This window comes from Phoca vitulina, unplaced genomic scaffold (genome assembly GCF_004348235.1).
Source record: "Phoca vitulina isolate PV1807 unplaced genomic scaffold, GSC_HSeal_1.0 scaffold11, whole genome shotgun sequence".
NCBI classification, from domain to species: Eukaryota; Metazoa; Chordata; class Mammalia; order Carnivora; family Phocidae; genus Phoca; species Phoca vitulina.
The window spans coordinates 36763244-36785253 of NW_022589714.1; the positions used below are offsets into that span (position 1 = coordinate 36763244).

Sequence of the window (22010 nt, forward strand, 5' to 3'; positions counted from 1 at the left end):
TCAGAGATATACTGTGAATGAAAAAAAAAATGAATTAGGAATGTTTGCTTCTGAAAAGATGGGGTAGTTGTACTTTCCCCATCCCTCCCACTAAGTGCAGCTAAATCATAATTGAACGTTATACATAAAACAAACATAAGAAGATTCTCAAAGGTGGGGAGGGGAAGGCAGGCAGCTAGGGACCATGGGATCTGATGAACAATATGGCACTGAATTTCCTTGATTTTTTTCTGCTTCACATATCTAGATTGGACTCTAGAAAAGCCAGCAACCTGGAGATGCCTGTGGGCACAGATAAAAAAATAAGCCTCAAGACAAGCCTAATCTCTCTAGGTAAAGGGCCAGGAAAGGAGCAGCCTAGCAAGACAGAAAACTTTTAGACTGCAACTGCTCCAGGCAAACACCACAGGAAAAAATTATGGCATCACCTCAGTCAGCAAGTGCCAAGTGAAAAAGGCTATCCCTAAATCCTGGCCAGGCTGTAATGAAGTAACCCTCCTCCTCCTAGTAGGGGTGGTGTCAAAGGAGGTGTAGAGGAGGGTCATGACTTTCCATACTGTTCAGCAATAGTGAGGCCATCCCCACTGCAGTGTTAATGGAGACCACTCCAAGAGCACAGGCCATACCACCAATGAGCAATAACAAGGAGTCCCCTCCTACTCACTGGAATGGTGACCCATGAGCCTTAGAAGATGGGTCAGGAATTTCACTACCACTTAGCAAGAAAGAGGCTACTCCTCAAACACCTTCTCACCTCCAGGCCAGTGGAGGTCGTGTGGGAGCAATAATGAGGAATCCCTTCTTATCCCAGCCAGAGTGATACAAGAAGAACCTAGTAGGGAGACTTGCTTTCACCCTCAACCAGCAGGAACAAGGAGTCCTCTCCCCATGCTGAGTGATAAACCTAAATTTCTATCCCCCTATGTGGCAATAATGAGGTGGCATTCCCCTTCTCACACCAGAATAATGCCAAAAGAAGCCTGGAAAAAAGATGAGTTAAATAAAATGCAGTGTCATAACATAATATCCAAAATATCCAGATTTTAGTAGAAAATCACTCCTCATACCAAAAACCAGGAAGATTTCAACTTAAATAAGAAGAAACAATCAACAGATGACAGAGATACTAGAATTATCTGACAAGGATCTTAAGGCAGCCATAATAAAAATGCTTCAACAAGCAATTGTAAGCATGCTTTAAACAAATGAAAAAAATAGAAACAGAAAGTCTGTAAAGAAATAGTACATACAAAGAAGAAACATGGAAATTTTAGAACTGAAAAATACAATAACTAAAAAAGAAAAAAAAACTCTCAGTGGATGGGTACAACAGCACAATGGAGAAGAGTGAAAAGAATCAGTGAACTTCAACATAGGTCAATAAAAATTGCCAAATATGAAAAACAAAGAGAAAATAGACTGGAAAAAAAAATGAGCAGAACTTCAGGGACTGTAAAAGACCTAACATGTCATCAGAGTCCTAAAAACAGAAAAGAAAGAGGGTGAGTCTGAAAAAGTATTTGTAGACAGTAGGGCTGAAAATTTCCCAAATGTGGCAACAGACATGAACCTACAGATTCAAAAAGCTAAGCTAATCCCAAACAGGATAAACCCAAGGAAGTCCACAGCAAGACAAATGACAGACAAACTTCTGAAAACTAAAGACAAATATAATTCTTAAAAGCAGCAAAAGACAAATGGAATTTTATCATAGTGGGGAATGAAACTGGAATTATAGCAGATTCTTCATCAGAAACCATGGAGACCAGGAGGAATGGCATACCAATTTTCAAGTGCTCAAGGAAAAGAACTGTCAACCTAGAATCCTATCTCCAGCAAAAAATATCCCTTAGGAATTGAGGAGCCAAGGCATTCTCAGTTGAAGGAAAACTAAGAGAATTTTCTTCTAGAAGACCTACTATCCTAAACAAATGACTAGAAGTAGTTCTCTAAACAGAAAGGGACGAATGAAAGAAGAAATCTGGACATCAGGAAGGACACAGTAAACAGAAGATATGTAAATGCAATAGACTTTTTTCTCCTTTTGTGATTTCTAAATTATGTTTGGTGGCTGAAGCAAAAATTATAACACTGCTTGATATTGTCCTAGGTGTATGTATTACATTACAAATGGGAGAGGATAAAGTGATATAAAGGGAGATTCACTTGAAATGGTAAAATGGCCACACTATGCAGCCCTTGTGGAAGACAGTACGGAGGCTCCTCAAAAAGTTAAAAATAGAACTACCCTACTATCCAGTGATTGCACTACTGGCTATTTACCCCCAAAATACAAAAACTAATTCAAAGGGATGCATGCACCCCAATGTTTATTGCAATATATTTACAATAGCCAAGATATGGGAGCAGCCCAAGTGTCCATTCACAGATGAATGGGTAAAGAACATATGGTATATATATATATATATAATGGGATATTATTCAACCATAAAAAAAGAATGAAATCTTGCCATTTGCAACAACATGGATGGAGCTAAAGAGTATAAGGCTAGGCAAAATAAGTCAGTCAGAGCAAGACAAATACCATATTATTTCATTCATATGTGGAATTTAAGAAACAAAACGAACAAACAAAGGGGAAAAAAAGGAGAGATAGAGACAAACCAAGGAATAGCGTCTCAAGTATTGAGGACAAACTGATGGTTACCAGAGGGGAGGTGGGTGGGGGAAGGGTGAAATAAGTGGATTAAAGAGTCACTTATGAGCACTAAGTAATGTGTAGAAATGTTGAATCACTACATTGTACACCTGAAACTAATATAACACTGTATGTTAACCATGCTGGAATTAAAATTAAAAACTTCAAAAAGTGGCTGTATCAATTGACTATGATAAGTTATGTATATATACTGTAGTAGCAGGAGTAATCACTAAAAAATTCTACACAAAAAGGTCCACTTAAAAATACTACAGATAAGTCAATGGAATTCTAAACAATGTTCAACTAACACACAGGAAAGCAGATAAAACAGAAAAACAAAAACCAGGGAGAACAGAAAAATACAAATAAAATAACAGAGACTTAAACCCTAATATATCAATAATTTAAGCTATGAATGATATAAATATAATTATTAAAAGATAGATATTTGCAAAATGGATTAAAAATGGTGCAACTATATGATGTATAATAGAAACTCACTTCAAATACAATGAGATAAGCAGGTGAAAAACAAGATTATGGAAAAAGATATATTGTGCAAGCATTATTCAAAAGAAAGTAGGAGTGGCTATGTTAATAGCAGAAAAAGTACCTTCAGAGCAAAGAAAATTACCAGAGACAGAGGGGGACATTATAAAATGATAAAGGGGTCAATATGCCACAAAGAGTTAGCAATTCTAAATGTGTATGCACCAAATTACAGAGCTGTGAATTATGTGAAACAAAAACTAGAACTGAAAGAAGAAACAGACAAATCTACAGTTATAATTAGACATTTCAACAACCTGAACAATGCGTAGAACAGCTAGATAGAAAATCAGCTAGAATATAAAAGACCACCAACCAAAAAAGATCTAATGAATATGTGTAGAACATTCTACTTAACAAAGGAGGTTATGTATTCTCTTCAAGTGCCTATGGGATATGACAAGATAGACCATATTCAGGGCCATAGACCCCCACAAAATTTAAAAGAATTTGAATCATACAATGTATTCTCTGTCTACAATGGAATGAAACTAGAAATCAATAACAGGAAATGCTCCAAACACTTGGAAACAAACAACATATTTCTAAATAATCTATGAATTGAAGGGACAGTCTCAAGGGAAATAAAAAATTATGCTGAATTGAAAGAAAATAAAAATGCAACCTATCAGAATTTGTGGGACACAGCTAAAGCAGTGCTGAGAGAGAAATTATTATCACTAAATATTTTCATTATAAAAGAGCATAAGTGTGAAATGAACAAAGCTTCTCTGTCAACCCCCTCCCCACAAAAGAGCAAAGTAAACCCCAAACTAGAAAAAGGAAGGAAATATTAACAGAAATCAATGTAAGTGAAAACAAAAAAATACAGAAAAAATCAGTGAAAGAAAGAGCCAATTCTTTGAAAAGATCAATAACTTTGAAAGACCTCATACAAGAAAAAGAAAAAAAAGACACCATTATTAATGTCAGGAATAAAATAGGGCATAGCATTGAAGACATCAAAAGGATGATAAGGGAACACTATATGCAACCCTACACATAGAAATTTGACAACTTAGATGAAAAGGACCTAATTCCCCCCCCCCAAAATGCAAACTACCACAACTATTAAGTATGAAATAGATAATTTGAATAGCCCTATATTTGTTAGGAAATTGGGTTCATAATTTTAAAACTCCCAAAAAAGAAATCTTAAGGCCCAGATTGTTTCACTGGAGAATTATGCCAAATGTTTAAAGAAGAATTAACATCAATTGTATAAACAATCTCCAGAAAATAGAAAAGTTTATTTTATGAAGCTAGGATCATCCTGATACCAAACCAGATAAAGACAACACAAAAGAAGAAAGCTGCGGATCAGTATTCCTTATGAATACAGATGCAAAAGTCCTCAACAAAATATCAGCAAATAAAATCCAGCAATATATAAAAGGAATTATAGATCCCATGACTCCATGGGTCTCTTCCAGGGATTTAAGACTGGTCCAATATATGAAAATCAGTTAGTGCAAGCCACCATATTAACAGGTGAGAGAAGAAAAGGCACATGGACATATTGATTTGTACAGAAAAAGCATTTGACAAAATACCACACCCATTCATGAGTTTTAAAAATTATCAGAAAAGTAGTACTAGAGGCTTGCTCAACTTATTAAAGAACATCTACAAAAATTTTACAGCTAACCTCAATCTTTTTTGTTTTAAAGATTTTATTTATTTATTTGACAGGGAAAGATACAGTGAGAGAAGGAACACAAGCAGGGGGAGTGGGAGAGGGAGAAGCAGGCTTCCCGTGGAGCAGGGAGCCCAATGCGGGGCTCGATCCCAGGACCCTGGGATCAGGACCTGAGCGAAGGTAGATGCCTAATGACTGAGCCACCCAGGTGCCCCTCAATCTTAATGGTAAAAGAATAAATGCTTCATCTCTGATTGTAAACAAAGCAGGGATGTCTACTGCCACCATTTTTATTTCACATAATGCTGGAAGTTCTGGTGAGTACAATTAAGCAAGAAAAAAAAAAATCATATGGAAATGTCTCTCTTTGCAGATGATGTGATTGTTTACTTAGAAAATCTCAAGGAATCTACAAAAAATCTCCTGGAATTAATCAGTAAATTCAGCAAGATCACAGAATATAAAGTCAACATACAAAAATCAGTTGTATCGCAACATACTAACAATGAACATGTGCAAATGGTAGTTAAAAATACAATACCATTTATAGTCACTCAAAAAGAGAAAGAAATATTTAGGTGTAAATCTAATAAAACATGTATAGAACTTTATGATGAAAACTAGAAAACCCTGATGAAAGAAATGGAAGAACTTAATGAAGAGACATACCGTGTTCATGGATTGGAAAAGACAACATAGTAAAGATGTCAATTCTCCTTAAATTGACATACAAGTTTAATGCAAATTCTATCAAATTTCCGGTAAGGTGTAGATATAGACAAGATTATTAATAATCCATATGTAAAGGCAAAAGAACTAGAATAGCTAAAACAAGTTTAAAAAGAATAAAATGGGAAGAGTCACTGTACTCAGTTTCAAGACTCATTACATAGCTACAGTAATCAAGATTATGCGGGTGGAGGGATAGATACAGAGATCGATGAAACAGAGTTGAGAACCCAGAAATAGACACACTAAATGTCCAATAGATTTTAGACAAACGTGCAAAAGCAATTTATGAAATAAAAGTAACCTTTTCAACAAATGGCAGTGAAGCAGTTAGACACCAATAAGCCAAAACCAAAACCAAAACAAAATGAACCTTGACCTAAGTCTTGAGTCGTATATAAAAATTAATTCAAAATAGATCACAGACTTTTATGTGAAACATAACACTATAAAATTTTTAGAAAAAAATAAGGAGACTGTTCTTAATCTGGGGCTGAAGAATAGTTCTTAGACTGAGCACCAAAACCACAATCCATAAAAACAAAAACTGACAAATGGGACCTCATGAAAATTACAAGATTTTGCTCTGTGGAAGACCCTGTTAGGAGACTGGGAAGACAAGCTGTAGACGGAGAGAAAATATTTGCAAGCCACATATCCAATGAGAGACTGCTATCTAGAATATGGAAAGAACTCTCTGCACTCAACATTTAAAGAACCCCAACAAGTCAACTGAAGAAATGGCAAATGACATGAACAAGTTCCTGAAAAGGATATAAAGCTGGCAAATGAACACATGAAAAGATATTCAACATCATTAGCCAGTTGAGGATATGCAAATGAAAACCACAATGAGATATCACTACACACCTATCAGAATGGCTAAATAAAAAAGAGTGACAGCGCTCAGATGTTAGTAAGGACAGAGAGAAACTGGATCATTCATAGATTGCTGGCGAAAATGTCAAGTGGGACAACTACTCTGGAAAGCACTTTGGCAGTTCTTTAAACAAGGAAGCACACAGATGCCAGCAATTCCACTTCTAGAGAAATGAAAACATGCGTTCACACAAAAACCTGTGCACTGATGTTTGTAGCAACCTTATTTGTAATAGTCCTAAACTGAAAAGAATACAAACATTCTTCAACCATGTTTAAACAAGCTGTAGTACATCCATACTATGGAATACTACTCAGAAATGTAAAGGAATGAATTATTGATACATACAGCAGCCTGGGTGGATCTCAGATGTTTATGCCAAGTGAAAAAAAGCCAATCCGCTGAAGTTTCCATTATTCCAAATATTCATCTTTTCATCTTCTATTTGTATACAATTGATTCTATTTGTATATCATTCCTGAAATTCAGTATTATAGAACTGGAGAACGGGTTAGTAGTTGTCAAGGGTAACCAAAGAGGTGGCGGTGAGAGTAAAATGGGTGTGACTATAAAAAGGCAACTTGAGTCATCTTCGTGGTGATGGATATATTCTGTACTTTGACTTCATCACTATCAGTGGCCTAGTTGTGATAACATTCGATAGTTTTGCAACATGTTTATACTAGGGGAAACAGAGTAATGCATACATGGGGTTGCTCTGTATTATTTCTTATAATTGCACATTAGTCTATTGTTATCTCAAAATAAAATGCTCATGAAACAACACACAAGCACCATTTCTACAACATACTGTATGCACTTGCCTTTGCTTCATAACATCCAGACATTGCACAAAGGAGGACAAAAGCCAAGCAAGTAAGACAGATACACCCTCACTGCCGTAGAATTTATAACATCGGACATGATCATTTGTACAGTGCACTTTTGCCGTAAGTTATTTTAAATACCTTGCATCAGCAGTTATGTCAATTCTTCAGTGTGTTTGAACTTGGCTGTTCTACACTGTGGTCCAGGTACCTATATGTGTTACATAGGCCACTTTCCTAATGGAAAGTTAAGAATTCTTATTTGTACAAAACTTAAAACAGTAGAAATTATTCATCTTCTAAATATTGATTAGCAAGTAATTGTAGATAAGTAATACTGGAAAGTCATGCAGACGTCCGGATCACCAGTGTAAGAAAATGAGACTTCACTGTTTGGTGGCTTCATGGTTTTCATGCCCACAGTTGCCTGATGGAGCCCAACAATGGGTTGTAGGAATGATCATGTGCCATTTCAGGGGCACCTAGAAATGACTGCAATATTGGAGTAGTGACAAGCATAATGTTCTGAAATCCTTACAGTAACTGTAACAGGACATGAAGGTATGGGTGACTGCTCCAAGAACGTACATGTTGGATGTGGTAGTGTAAAGTTAGTGCCAACACAGGAGGAAATGAGAAGGAGGGGTTGGAAGGAAGATGTTTGTTATACTCACGGGTCTGAGAGGGGGGCCTCTGCAGGCCATGCAGGGCCACAGGGAAAAGCACTGGTATCAGTCAGGAGGCAGAAGATAACAGCCAGAGGAAAGCCTGTGCCTGAGCCTTTACTGGGGCTTCCTCAGGAAAGGCGAAGCAGGGCAGGGAAAACAATTTAGGATTGGCTACTTCGAATAATTCTTTTGGGCTTTGGGCTATACAGGTGGTTTCGGGTTGCCTGGTACCTGGCCTTGGAATGATTTTGGGCAGGGGAAATACTGGTGTGTGACATAAGATAAGGAAGTAGATGGGGATATAGACTGAAGATTGGTTGGTTTGCATGTGAAAGGTATGCTTCTGGCTGGCTGAGCCCTTCGCTCTCTCCAAGAACTGGCTAGCCCTGGGAGGGCAGTCTCCACCCAGTAGTGAAGCCTCCCAATAAAGTCATGGACTTCCTGGAATCAAACTCAGGACTAGCGTGTGTTTGTAGGCTGCTGGTAATCTCATAGAGGGCACATCTGATGATGTGGGATGACAGGAGGCATAGACATAGAATGAAGAGAAGGCAAGAACGTAGAATCCATAACAAAAGTGAGGGAGCACTGGCATTTCACAGGGGCAGGACCTCTCATCTGTGCTAACCTGGGGTGAGGCACAGAGAATGGGTACAAATGTGTATCTTTGCAAGATTTGGTGGTAAGAAGTTGTGAGTGCTTTTACTTGATTGCCTGAGTTTCCTAGTGAGTTAGAAAGCAGGAACGGTAGGTATCTCAGAGTGGAGAGGGTTGGGCAGGTATCCAGGGGAAATAGTAATTTTGGAAAGTGAGAAAGTGAACACATTAGAGAGCTTTTTAGGATTGCAGGACATTGTTGAGTGACCACAGATTTAAGTCAGCTGTTTTGTATCTTTTTCTTAGACAAAACTGAGCTAGAGTTGCTCGTAACCCTACTGATATCTGGAAAACAATGTTTAAATATCACTGTTTGACATAATTTCTAATAATTATTTCTAGGGGCGCCTGGGTGACTCAGTTGGTTGGGCGACTCCTTCGGCTCAGGTCATGATCCTGGAGTCCCGGGATCGAGTCCCACATTGGGCTCCCTGCTTAACGGGGAGTCTGCTTCTCCTTCTGACCCTCCCCCCTCTTGTGCTCTCTCTCTCTCTCTCTCTCATTCTCTCTCTCAAATAAATAAATAAAATCTTTAAAAAAAATTATTATTTCTAATTATTATTTCCTACTACAAGAAAGGAAGTTTCAAATAACGATCAAAATGAAGGTTAAGTATTAGGACAGAATAAATTATGATTTGTATAATTTAGATTTGGCTGAATCCAGCAAAATTTATAATTAATTATCATACATAATCATAATAATTTGTATCTTGACTATAACTTCAGCATTAGGGTTCTTGCATAATCCATGGCCCAGTAACTTATTAGAAATCCTTACTAATATCTGTATTTGTGTTATCTTTCAGTATGGACCAGTATTTACAGTCTTTGTTATGGGCACCCGTATGACCTTTGTTACTGAAGAAGAGGGAATTAATGTGTTTCTAAAATCCAAAGAAGTAAATTTTGAACTAGCAGTGCAAAAGCCCGTCTATCGTACAGGTAAAGAATATTTTCAGATAGTTTGTTTGAAATACAACATCGGAGTCCAAGAGTAGCTTTGTTAACAATCATATCCTCGCTCCTCTATCAAGAATGTTGACAGCCCCTTCCTTATTTTACTCTTTAAAATCAGGATGGAAGGTAGAAAGAGTATCTGATGAGTTTGGTCATTGAAAAACAAATTATTGGCAGCCTCATGTAAGTCTTAATTAGATGTGGGTAAGAGATGAGGTTACCCCACTGCTGTTTACTTTGGAAAATATTTGGAATCTGTATCCTGTTACAGCTCCCAAGAAGTCCTTCACTCTGTTCTGCTGCTGTGTAGACAATGCTTCACAGGCTATAGCTCTTGGCTTGATCACATGTTGCCACTCTGTTCACTGACAGTAGAATTCCACTGCTTAGTACGCCCTTTACTGTGGCATTTCCTGACACATTCCATAGGGCTATTAAGGTAAGTTGGGCTTGGCCTCATGTAATTGGTGGCCTTTTGTTCTCCCTTGTCAGAGACTGCTGGATTGTATTTGTCAGCAAGCTTCTGGTGTAACTGTCCATTTTATTTCTTCCCAGGCTGCAAACATGCGGTGCTGAGGCCATTTGTCCTCCTAAGAATGGGGAGCTGTTTCATTTTGGTGCCCGATTCTTTCTCTGCTTCCCTGATGTCTGTGCTTGCTTCTGTTGTCTATGGCTTCTCTCTCTTGGTTTCCTTTTTGGCTTCTTTCTTAGGTTCCTCTTCATGTAGCCTCTCATGCATCTCTTGCCATTAAAACAAAACAAAACAAAATTTAAAAGCTGTCAGTGACCAAGAACATGATGGTTATTTCTTCTTGTCCGCATGAAGATCACAACATCTTGGTTAAATTCTTTGACTATTTAGTGCTTCTCGGTATTTAAACTATGGAATTCCAGATCAAAGAATATAAATATTTTGAAGTCTGAAGGCTCTTGATCTGTAAGTTCACATATCCCTCCAGAAAAATATGCCAACTTACTCACTGATCAGGGATGCATGGAAATGATCAAGTTTTTTTACCTCTACCTCCTCTGGGGATTTTCATGTTTAAATATTTCTATTTTAATAGACAAAATATGTTAATATGTGCTCTTGAGCCAGCCTCCCAGTCCTCTCATATATCCCCCTACTAAGGAGAAGATGTATGTTTGGGAAATCGAAACATTATTTTTATTTTTATTTATTTATTTATTTATTTTGGAGATTTAATTTTACATTTTTTTATTATGCTATATTAATCTCATACATTACATCATTAGTTTTTGATGTAGTGTTCCATGCATTGTTTGTGTATAACACCCAGCGCTCCATTCAGTACGTGCCCTCTTTAATACCCATCACCAGGCTCACCCATCCCCCTCCCCCCTCCCCTCTAGAACCCTCAGTTTGTTTCTCAGAGTCCATAGTCTCTCATGGTTCGTCTCCCCCTCTGATTTCCCTCCCTTCATTTTTCCCTTCCTACTATCTTCTTTTTTTTTTAACATATAATGTATTATTTGTTTCAGAGGTACAGCTCTGTGATTCATCAGTCTTACACAATTCACAGCGCTCACCATAGAGCATACCCTCCCCAATGTCTATCACCCAGCCACCCCATCCCTCCCATCCCCCACCACTCCAGCAACCCTCAGTTTGTTTCCTGAGATTAAGAATTATTTTTAATTAACTTATACAAAATGTAACCTACACATAATAGGCTGACGAACTAGAAAACTAAAAACTATTTTTTGTAAAAGTTACTTTACAGACAATAAGACAGGATTAAAGAAAAATACAAAAGAATAATGAGTTTAAAAACTCATACTCTTACTAACCGAACTCAAGCAGGAGTGTGTATCATGGAAGGAATGTGAACACTAATACAAAGGAAGTAATGGAGCCAAAGCTCCTCATGGGGTTAGGAAGTGTAGACACTTGAAGGAGAAATCGAAGTTAGCAGAAGAAATGTGTGGCTTGTAGTTGTGGGTGTGTGGGAATGGGGTGAAGTTGGTCAAGGAGAGAGTGTTTTGAGCAGATAGAATGTCTAATAAAAGTACTGAGGAAATATAAATATAAATATTGGAAATATCATGCTGTACCTGAGATACAAATTTGCGGGGAGAAAGGTCTGGAAATATCACTGGAGAACTAGAAAGATGGTGGAAGGCCTTGTGTAAACTTTGTTAAGGGTAGGAAGCCAATGAAAGCTTTTAAATGTGGAAATAAAAATCACCAGATTTGTGTTTCCCAGAGGCCCTCCTGATCACCCATTTGTATACAGATCACCCCTGAACGTGAATTTCCCTACGGACTTTTACTATCTCATGGGATAGGTTGAATCTTTGCCTCCTTTTACTTGCAGGAGGTGATTTTATGTACTGGGAAGACTTTGGCTCCAGTCCCTACTGACCAAGTAGTAGTATAGGTAGATTGACTGTTTGCTTCAAGGAGTTGTTGCTTCTTTTGAAAATAGTTTTCTCTGTTTATAGCATCAATTCCAAAGAATACTTTTTTAACACTGCATGAAAAACTTTATATCATGATGAAAGGGAAAATAGGGACTTTCAACCTATATCAACTCACTGGACAACTGACTGAAGAATTAAATGAGCAACTGGAGAACTTAGGCACTCATGGGACGATGGAGCTGAACAACTTAGTAAGGTAAATAGATGCATTAGTATTATTTGATCTTGTTGGTTTTTGTTTTGGGAGGTTTTTTGGAATAAAAAACTTTGAAGCCTGTGCATTGAACTTTAAAAATTATCTGGTGGGGGCGCCTGGGTGGCTCAGTCGTTAAGCGTCTGCCTTCGGCTCAGGTCATGATCCCAGGGTCCTGGGATCGAGCCCCGCATCGGGCTCCCTGCTCCGCGGGAAGCCTGCTTCTCCCTCTCCCCCTCCCCCTGCTTGTGTTCCCTCTCTCGCTGTGTCTCTCTGTCAAATAAATAAATAAAATCTTAAAAATAAAAAAATAAAAAAAATAAAAAATAAATAAAAATTATCTGGTGGATTAATGAAGTCTATCTAGCTAGGTAATTAAGAGATTATATTAATCTTTTACATTTTAATTAATGGAGCAATTTTTCATTAGCACTCCAATTTTAAGGTGAGCCAATACAATCATTTTAATACATTTACAGTAATTTCTCCTCAGTTATTCCATGCCATGTAGAATGTACCTACCTAGAGGGGATGCTGAGTGACAGGTGAGACAGGGAAGGGTGCTGGAGGGAGTCAAGTGGCCTCAGCCATGTTCTGAAGCTTTCTGGCAAAGGTAAGGGCTGGGCCTAGGAACCTTGAGAAAAATTCTTCCAACGCATAAGGAGATTTGGTAAATTGAAGTTACCAGTTAGGCACTTTTCCATCTCAGTGGGATACTGGGATGCTGAAGGCAGGATTCAATAGTTCAGACTCATAAAAAGAACAACAGTTAATATTTTGTTAGAGGTCCAGAAAGAGAGAGAGGAAAAAACCAACCAAACAAACAAAACAAGGCAAGCAACCAACCAAACTTTTAGCATGCCCAGTATCTACAATAAAACCAAGCAAATTCTTGGATATCTTTGAAACTTTGGGGGAAGGAGATCCTGAAAATTTTCTTGTGAGGAAGGGATGGCAAATAAAACTGAAACAAACAGTACTCAGTGTACTAATCTAGGTCATATTAACAATCTTTGATATTCTTTCCCTTATGGATGCCACAGTAATCATTTTTCACTTATGGCAAAACGTAATGATGATAGGTACTATACTTCAATGTGTAGTAGTTTAAATCTGTAGGATCCTGTGAGAGCTTGGCATATTTGGTAACTAGTATTGCCCTGATTCTTTGGCTCTCTTTTGCTGCTGTCTAAAGTCATGGACTGTATCTTAATTATTGCTGTTATTTGCTAAATAAGTACTCGTTGAAATTATATTGAATCAATTTATTTCTGCACATCATCTCACGTTTGTCAGGATCTAACAATGCTTGCTTAGAAAGCATTTTAAAATCTTCAGATAAATGAACCACAGTTTCAGTTACCCCTAAGTTATCTTGACCACAGTAAGCAAATATTAAAACTTTTCAAGAGTGACTCTTTCCCAAAAGAATCTGCCACATATTATTATCTACCCCTAATATATAGCTATTAAATAATGCCCTTTATTGTGTTCTTTGCCTTTCTTCTTTGGTCATTGGGTCTGACTTTCTATGTGTTTTTCTTTGTAGGAATCTCCTTTATCCAGTCACAATGAATATACTCTTTAAAAAAGGTTTGTTTCCCACAGATGAGAGAAAAATCAGGGAGTTCTATCAGCATTTTCAAGCTTATGATGAAGGTTTTGAGTACGGGTCCCAGATGCCAGAATGTCTCCTAAGGTAGAGAGCTCTTCCCTACAATTAATTCACTGACCAAGCTCCTCCCAGCAATTCATACCTGTCTCATTTCCCTGTCCTAAGTAGAGAGAGCAGCATCTACGAGGAAAAGACAGAAGCTACTTCTTAAGACCAGTTTGTTTTTGGTGTGTGTATGACTTGACGAAGGAACTGAAGAAGAAAGATGCATTATTTCCTTTTTTTTTTCTTATTTTGAGGAGCAAAAATTTAACAGGGAGTAAGAGAGAGACAGAGAAGATATGAGAATGAAACAAAGAATTTATTTTGAGGCCTTTTATCCTGTTTACTGCTTATTATGATCACATTCATTGCTATAGTTTGGAACCATGCTAAATCATCAAGTGTGACCCGTGGTTGTCCTTGTTCTCCCTGAGCCAAAAGGAGGTGTGGTCAAATGTATTTTTCACAGCAGCCTCAGGGGTTTGAATGTAAAATAACACATGATTTTTTAAATGTCTTAGCAGTTGGTCTATAGTGGTGACTGGTCAAAAAATATGAAAAAGATCATAGCCAATTTGCTTTACCTGACTTAAGCCAGCACCTGTCCCTGTGCTAGTTCTTCATCCTCCAGGAACTGATAACAGCCAGAGTAAAAGTAGGACAAGCAGGTCATGGGCTCTGTTTTTTTGTTTGTTTTTGTCTTTGTTTTTTATTCAATGCCAATCCTATAGGGATTCAAACATTTGTTTGCAAAACACCCCACTAAGATGTGGCTGCCTACCCCCTTGATTTTCCTTGTGATCTAGTAAGTCTGAAGGTAGACCTCGAATGAAATTCTAGAAAAACTGAAGAAATTTGGAGAAATAATTATAATTCCATAGATATTCCCCCTTTAACGCCATGACCTGTTATTCCTGATGTGCTTTCAAATTAATTTATGCACATGTTTTTTTCTTGCCTAGAAACTGGTCAAAATCCAAAAAGTGGCTTTTAGCACTTTTTGAGAAAACTATTCCAGATATGAAAACATACAGATCTGCAAAAGATAATTCCATGGTAAGTATCCCTGAGCTTTTTTGTTAAAATATGTGGGATGAAAACAGTAATAAGCTATGATTTTTAAAATAATTTTTTTGTCAAAAATCATGAGATTATTTAGGTAACATTTTGTGTCAAGTACTGTGTTGGATTTTTACACTATTCTATTAAACAACCTCATAACGATGAGGTAGGTATTAATAGTCTTCTACATAAGAAAAAAACTAAGGCTACAGACAACAACATATAACAAGGTGCTGAGGTTTTTATTGATTTATATATTATACAGTCGTGTCAACAGTGACAGGTGGGAGTTATGGCACATTAGACAAGGATAGCAGAGCTCTGCAAAGCAGACTTTGTTCTTGATGCCACTACCACTAATTATTTCTCTTTTCAAATAAAGGGAGGTAGTAAGGTATAATTTGAAAAGCAAGGCACTGGAAGCCACTGTTCCAAGTATCCTAGGTCTGTGGTTCTTCAGGTGTGGTTCCTAGACCAATGGTACCAACATCGCCTGGGGACCACTCAGTCAGAGCCTCTGGGGTGGAGCCCACCAATCTGTGGTTTCATAGGCCTTCCAGGTGGTTCTGATGCTTGTGTAATGACAAGTTCTCAACCCTGCCTGCTCATCAGAATCTCTGGGAGCTTTTGAAAACTACCTGATTGTCCAGACCCCCTCGCCGCCTCGGAGACTGGGATTCACTTGGTCTGAATATGGGCTCAAATCCAGTCACCAGTCTCATGACCTTGGGCATGGCACCTGGCCTCTTGGCTCAATTTCTACATCTACCTCATAGAATGTGGGGATTAAATGAGTTAATATTTGTGAAGCAGTTAGAGAGTAGTGAGGACTACATAAGAGTTTATACCGTGTGTTTAACATTAAAAATCAGAACTTTTATTTATTTTTTTAAAGATTTTTATTTATTTATTTGAGAGAGGAAGTGAGAGAGAGAGAGAGAGAGGGTGTGCATGCATGCACAAGCAGGGGCGAGGGGCAGAGGGAGAGGGAGAAGCGGACTCCCCACTGAGCAGGAAGCCCGACACAGGGCTCCATCCCAGGATCAGGAGATCATGACCTGACCCGAAGGCAGACGCTTAACCACCCAGGTGCCCCCAAAATCAGGCCTTTTAGTATTTATAGATGATATCTAGTGTTTTTGTTCGCTTGCCTTTCATAATTATAGCAAGTGTTATCACAAGCAACTCTACCTAACACTGGAGAGGAAGATTGCTTCAGAAAAAAAGGGATGTATGAATGTTTAGATATCTCCCACCTGAATAAAGGGAATAGAAAGCTACTCTGGAATGCCCCACATTGATAAACAGTGTTTCAGCTAAGGATTCTATTTTACAAACAGACCCAGACAAACACATTTTTGTTTGCATAATTTTCCAGGATTTAGGGGTGAAGAGGCATGTGTATAAAAGCTGCACCCAGATAGATCTGTAATCGATGGGCCTGACAAATAGGGTTTTTAATGCCCCAACTAAAACACTCCACTGACAGTACTTCTAGAGTAGCATTTCTTTTTCCTACTCTGAAGAAATGAGGCATTTTTAATCATACGTACTCTAACTCTCTATTTGAATAAAGACAGATTTTGAAGTTTGCTGAAGCTAATCCACTGTTTAAGACTTTGGGACAGAACTCAGTTTGAACATTCAGGAGCAGTTTTCATTTTTTTATGTATCATTTCTGTTTCTTCCAGCAGTATTCACACTGAGCTTGTGTTTTGTACCCAATTTTTTTTTAAATGTGGTCTAAGAAGAAAATAAAAGATTCTGTTGTCTTCTGTATAAGTAGATTTCAATGGCCTAGTTAAGCAGAAGACTGGAAGAAGTTTTTGTTTTTTGGAAATATCACACACACATTTCATCACATTATAAACATCAAGTGTGGTGATTTCTCCCTTGTTATTCTAGATATGTATTAAACTAGTGTTTTCATTTAAAACGAAGATTTCACCAGAATAGCATATCCAGAGAATGAAATCCATGTATAGGATTTTCCATGAGATGTAAACTTAACTTGGTGTTATAATAATTTATGTTGTATGATAGAAACTAGCAGTAAATAAAATTTATACTTAAATGATGTTCAATTTTGCTAGCCCATTGTTACAGTAACAATAACAATAAGACATTGCTAACATTTATGGGGAGCTTACTCTGTGCTAGGCATAATATTACACATTTCACAAATTCGTGACTCGTTTATTTTTCACGGCAACTCTAATACCCAGCAAACTGGGGATTATTAAAACCAGAAAGCTGAGGATTAGAGTGGTTAATCACTTTTGAAACATTATATGTCTTTGTAAGTCACAGTACTAGTCTCTCATCTGTATTTTCTTTGATGGTGATCTAACAGTTGTTTCATGTATCCTAAGATCTGAAGCAAAACTACTACATGATGGTACAATACAATTCTCTTAATCCCTAATCCATGAGAGTTGTGGGCTGTATCTCTCATGGGGCAGTATAGCACAGTAGCTAAGAGTGTGGGCTCTGGAGCCAGGGCCAAGCTCACAGAGTTTGAATCCCAGCTCAACCACCGACAAGCTACCTGTCCTGGCAAAGTTCCCTAACTTAATTGTGCTTCAGTTTCCTCAAATGTGAAATGGTGAAGATAATAGTATCTACTTCTTCGAATTGTGCTGAGGATTGAATGGTTCGATACTTGCAAAGCACTTAAAACAGTACTTGCCTTCGCAAGCAATGACTAAGCATTAGCTACCATTATTTTTATCACCTGAACCTGAGTTATTTAAGATTCAAAGTACATGAGTAACTTAATGAAAATGTGTCTGAATTTCTTCCCCATGATGGGGAATGACCATTGACAAAGGTGTGACTGGGAAACCTCCCAGTGGAGATAAATCTTTCATGGAATTTGTGTGATGACCTGAGAGCAACCATCAGTGGCCTTGGATGGGGCCCTGATCTTAGTTGGCACCATTCCAGTCAAATATCACTTCTCTGCATATTGTGGTATTTATACCATATCCTGGCTTGGCAGTGCTTTCTCCATGGTGTATAGGCTGAGAATCTTCATGGCAAATGGGGGAGGGTTGTCTCTGGAATGCTCCAGATATCTGTGTTTCTGTGTTGCTTGCCTTTTCCTAAAAGCAGAGGTTTATTTTAAAAATTTGTCAAAATGATAATATGTACTAAGTTTTGTTTTAAGCTCTTTATAGGTAGTAACTGATTTAATTCTCACAACAATCCTCTGAGGTAGGTACCATGTTATGACCATTTTATAGATGATGAAATTGAGACACAGAGCTTAAAGTAACTTGTCCAATGTTACCCAGGTCTTGACTAACTAAGCCAGGTTCTGGTTCCACGTGTGAGGATCTTGGAAGTTGCCACTCCATCCTAACAACAAGTACAAGGCTGAACAGACCAATATTAGAATTATCAGACTGGGACTTTAAAACAACTATGATTAATATGCCAAGGGCTTTAATGTGTAAATTTAGACAGCATGCCAGAACAGATAGACAATATAAGCAGAGAGATGGAAATCCTAAGAATGAACCACAATTAAACGCTAGATATAATAAACAATATAACATAAATGAAGGATGTCTTTGATGGGCTTATTTGTAGACTGGCAGAGCTGAGAAAAGAATCTCTAGAGGATATATCAGTTGAATCTCCAAAAACTGAAAAGCGAAGAGAACAAAGACTAAAAAAAGAACAGAATACCCAAAAACTATGGAACCGTGGGACAACTGTAAAAGGGATAGCATACATACAGTGGGAATACTAGAAGGAGAAGAAAGGGAAAAAGGAACAGAAGAAGTATTGGACACAATAATGACAGAATTTTCCACAATTGATGTCAGACACCAAACCACAGATCCAGGAAGCTCAGAGAACACCAAGCATGTAAACACCAAAAACATATCATTTTTAAATTACAAAAAAACAAAGATAAAAAATCCTAAAGAAGCCAGAAGGAAAAAACACCATATCTATAGAGGAACAAAGATAATAATTATATCTGACTTCCCCTTAGAAACCATGCAAAGCAAAAATAGTATAGAGTGAAATATTAAGAGTTGAGTGAGAAAAAAAAAAAGAAAACACACCAATCTGGAATTCTGCACCCTGTGAAATTATCCTTTAAAAGTGAAGGAGAAATAAAGGCTTTTGCAGACAAACAGAAAATGAGGGAGTTTGTTGTCAGTAGACCTTCCTTACAAGAAATATTAAAGGAAGTTCTTCAGAGAGAAGAAAAATAATACAGGTCAGAAATTCAGATCTACATAAAGAAGGGAAGAGCATCAAAGAAGAAATAAGTAAAGGTGAAATAGAAATTTATTTTCCTTATTCTTAATTGATCTAACAGGTAACAATTTGTTCAAATTATAGCAATACTATATTCAGATTATATATATATATATATATATATATATATATATATATATATACACACACACACACATATATATAGACACACACACTTATGTGTGCTTATGTATAAATGAAATCATTATGTGTGGTTATCTGCATGCCTGTCTGAATCCTTCATCATATCCTTCTATAATAATAATCCAGTAAATAAAATGTTTCTCTCACTTTTAGCCAATTAACTGAACCTGAGGAAGGGGTTGTGGGAACCTCTGATTTATACAGCCAGTCAGCCGGAAGTACAGATAGCAGCCTAGACTTGCAGCTGGCATCTGAAGTCCAGGGAGGAGGCTCTTAGAACCTCCAATCTGTAGCCAGTTGGTCCAAAGTACAGGTAATAACCTGGGCTGTGACTGGCATCTGAAGGGCAGGTGGGAGGTGGAGAAAGGGTATAGTCTTGTAGGACAAAACCCTTAACCTGCAGAACCTCATGCTAGTTCTGGGTAGATGGTGTCAGGATTGAGTTGAACTGAGTTGAATTATAGGGCACCCAGGTAGTGTCCTGAGTATTTTTATTGTTGTTTGGGACTCCTCCTTCCACATATACACACACATTAGAAATTGGTACCAGAACTCCAGAGCGAGGATGTCCTCTTTACCACTCCTTTTCAACATAGTACTGGAAGTCCTATGCAATAAATCAAGAAAGGAAATAAAAGTTACACATATTGGGAAAGAAGACATAAAACTGTCTTTGTTCACAGATGTCATGATCATATTTGTAGAAAATCCAAGAGAATCAACAAAAAACTACTGGAACTAACAAACAATTACAGCAAAGTTGCAGGATACAAGTTAATATCCAAAAGTTAATTGCTTTCCCATGTACCAATAAAGAATGTGTGCAGTATGAAATTAGAAACACAATGTGCCATTTACATTAGTATTCCCCAAAATGAAATACTTGGTATAAACCTGACAAAAGGTATATAAGCTCTGTATGAGGAAAGCTACAAAACTCTGATGAACAAAACCAAAGAACTATGTAAATAGATATTTTATGTTCATGGATAGGAAGATTCAATATTGTCAAGATGTCAGTTCTTCCCAACTCAACCTATACATTCAATGCAGTCTCAATCAAAATCCCAGCGGAGTTATTTTATGGATATCAACAAACTGATTCTAAAGTTTATATGGAGAGACAAAGACCCAGAATCACCAACACAATATTCAAGGAGAAGAACAAAGTTCTTCAAAAGAGCAATGCTACCCAACTTCAAGATTTACTGTAATGTTATAGTGTGGTATTGGTGAAAGAATAGACAAGTAGATCAATGGAACAGAATAGAGAGCCCAGAAATAGACCCCTTTAAATATAATCAACTGACCTTTGACAAAGAAGCAGGAGGCAATATAGTGAAACAAAGATAGACTCTTCAACAGATGGTGCAGGAACAACTGGACATCCACATGCAAAACAAAAAAAAAGAAAGAAAGCATCTAGATAGAGATCTTATACAATTCACAAAAATTCACTCGAATGAATCACAGACGTAAGTGTAAAATGCAAAAGTATAAAACTACTAAAAGATAACCTAGGAGAAAACCTGGTTTACCTTGGGTATGGTGATGCCTATTTAGATATAACATCAAATGCACAATCCATGAGAGAAGATGGAAGCATATGAAAAGATGCTCCACATCATATGTCTTCAGGGAAATGCAAATGAAAACAACCCTGAGATACCACTACACTCATTCTGGTCAGAATCTGGAACACTGACAACAGCTCACCTCCTGGTGAGGACGTGGAGCAACAGGAACTCTCCTTCATTGTTAATGGGAATGCAAAATGGTGCAGACACTTTGGAAGACACTTTGGTGGTTTCTTACAAAACAGAGCATACTCTTGCCATAAAATCTAGCAATTGTGCTCCTTGATATTTGCCCAAATGACTTGAAAACTTATGTCCACACTAAAACCTGCATATGGATGTTTATAATAGTTTTATTCATAACTGCTAAAACTTGGAAGCCACCAAGATGCCCTTTAATAGGTAAATAAACTGTGGTACATCTAGGGAATGGAATATTATTCAGCGCTAAAAAGAAATGAGCCATCAAGCCATGAAAAGACATGAAGGAACCATAAATGTATATTACTAAGTGAAAGAGACCAATCTAAGAAGGCTATATAATGTATGGTTTCAGCTATATGACATTCTGCAAAAGGCAAGATGTGGAGAAAGGAAAAAGATCAGTGGTTGTTGGGGAGGGAGGAGAGATACACTGGCAGAGCATAGAGAATTTTTAGGGCAGTGAAAATAATTTGTATGACATTATAATGGTGGATATATATCATCATGCATTTGTCCCAACCCATAGATTTTACAATGCCAAGAGTGAACCCTAAGGTAAACTATGGAATTTAGGTGATTGTGATGTGTCAATGTCCTTGATCCATGGTAAAAAAAAAAAAAATTCTTCTTTTATAAAAAGTAAGGCCATCATTTCAATCATTACTTTCAATGGCCCATTGAAAGTTGTTAAGTAGGGAAGACTATGCATGTGTGGGGGTAAGGGTTATATGGGAATTCTTTGTACTTTCAATTTTATTGTAAACTTAAAATTGCTCTAAAAAATAAAGTCTTTAAGAAAAAAAAAAAAAAAACGAAGCCAGGATTTGAACCAATGCAGTAAAGCAGTTGTGCTCTAGAGTCCCTATTCCTAATTACTATG

The 22010-nt window shown here is 37.4% G+C and overlaps 1 protein-coding gene across 1 annotated transcript in view; it reads left to right on the forward strand.

The window, feature by feature from the left end:
* The window catches only part of LOC116635554 (24-hydroxycholesterol 7-alpha-hydroxylase), an 87765-nt gene that overhangs the window by 5167 nt on the left and 60588 nt on the right, over nt 1-22010 (forward strand). The window contains exons 3-6 of the mRNA XM_032409702.1: nt 9420-9555; nt 12037-12211; nt 13758-13907; nt 14828-14921. Coding sequence (XP_032265593.1) covers nt 9420-9555; nt 12037-12211; nt 13758-13907; nt 14828-14921 — 555 coding nt within the window. The remainder of the gene's footprint in view (nt 1-9419; nt 9556-12036; nt 12212-13757; nt 13908-14827; nt 14922-22010) is intronic.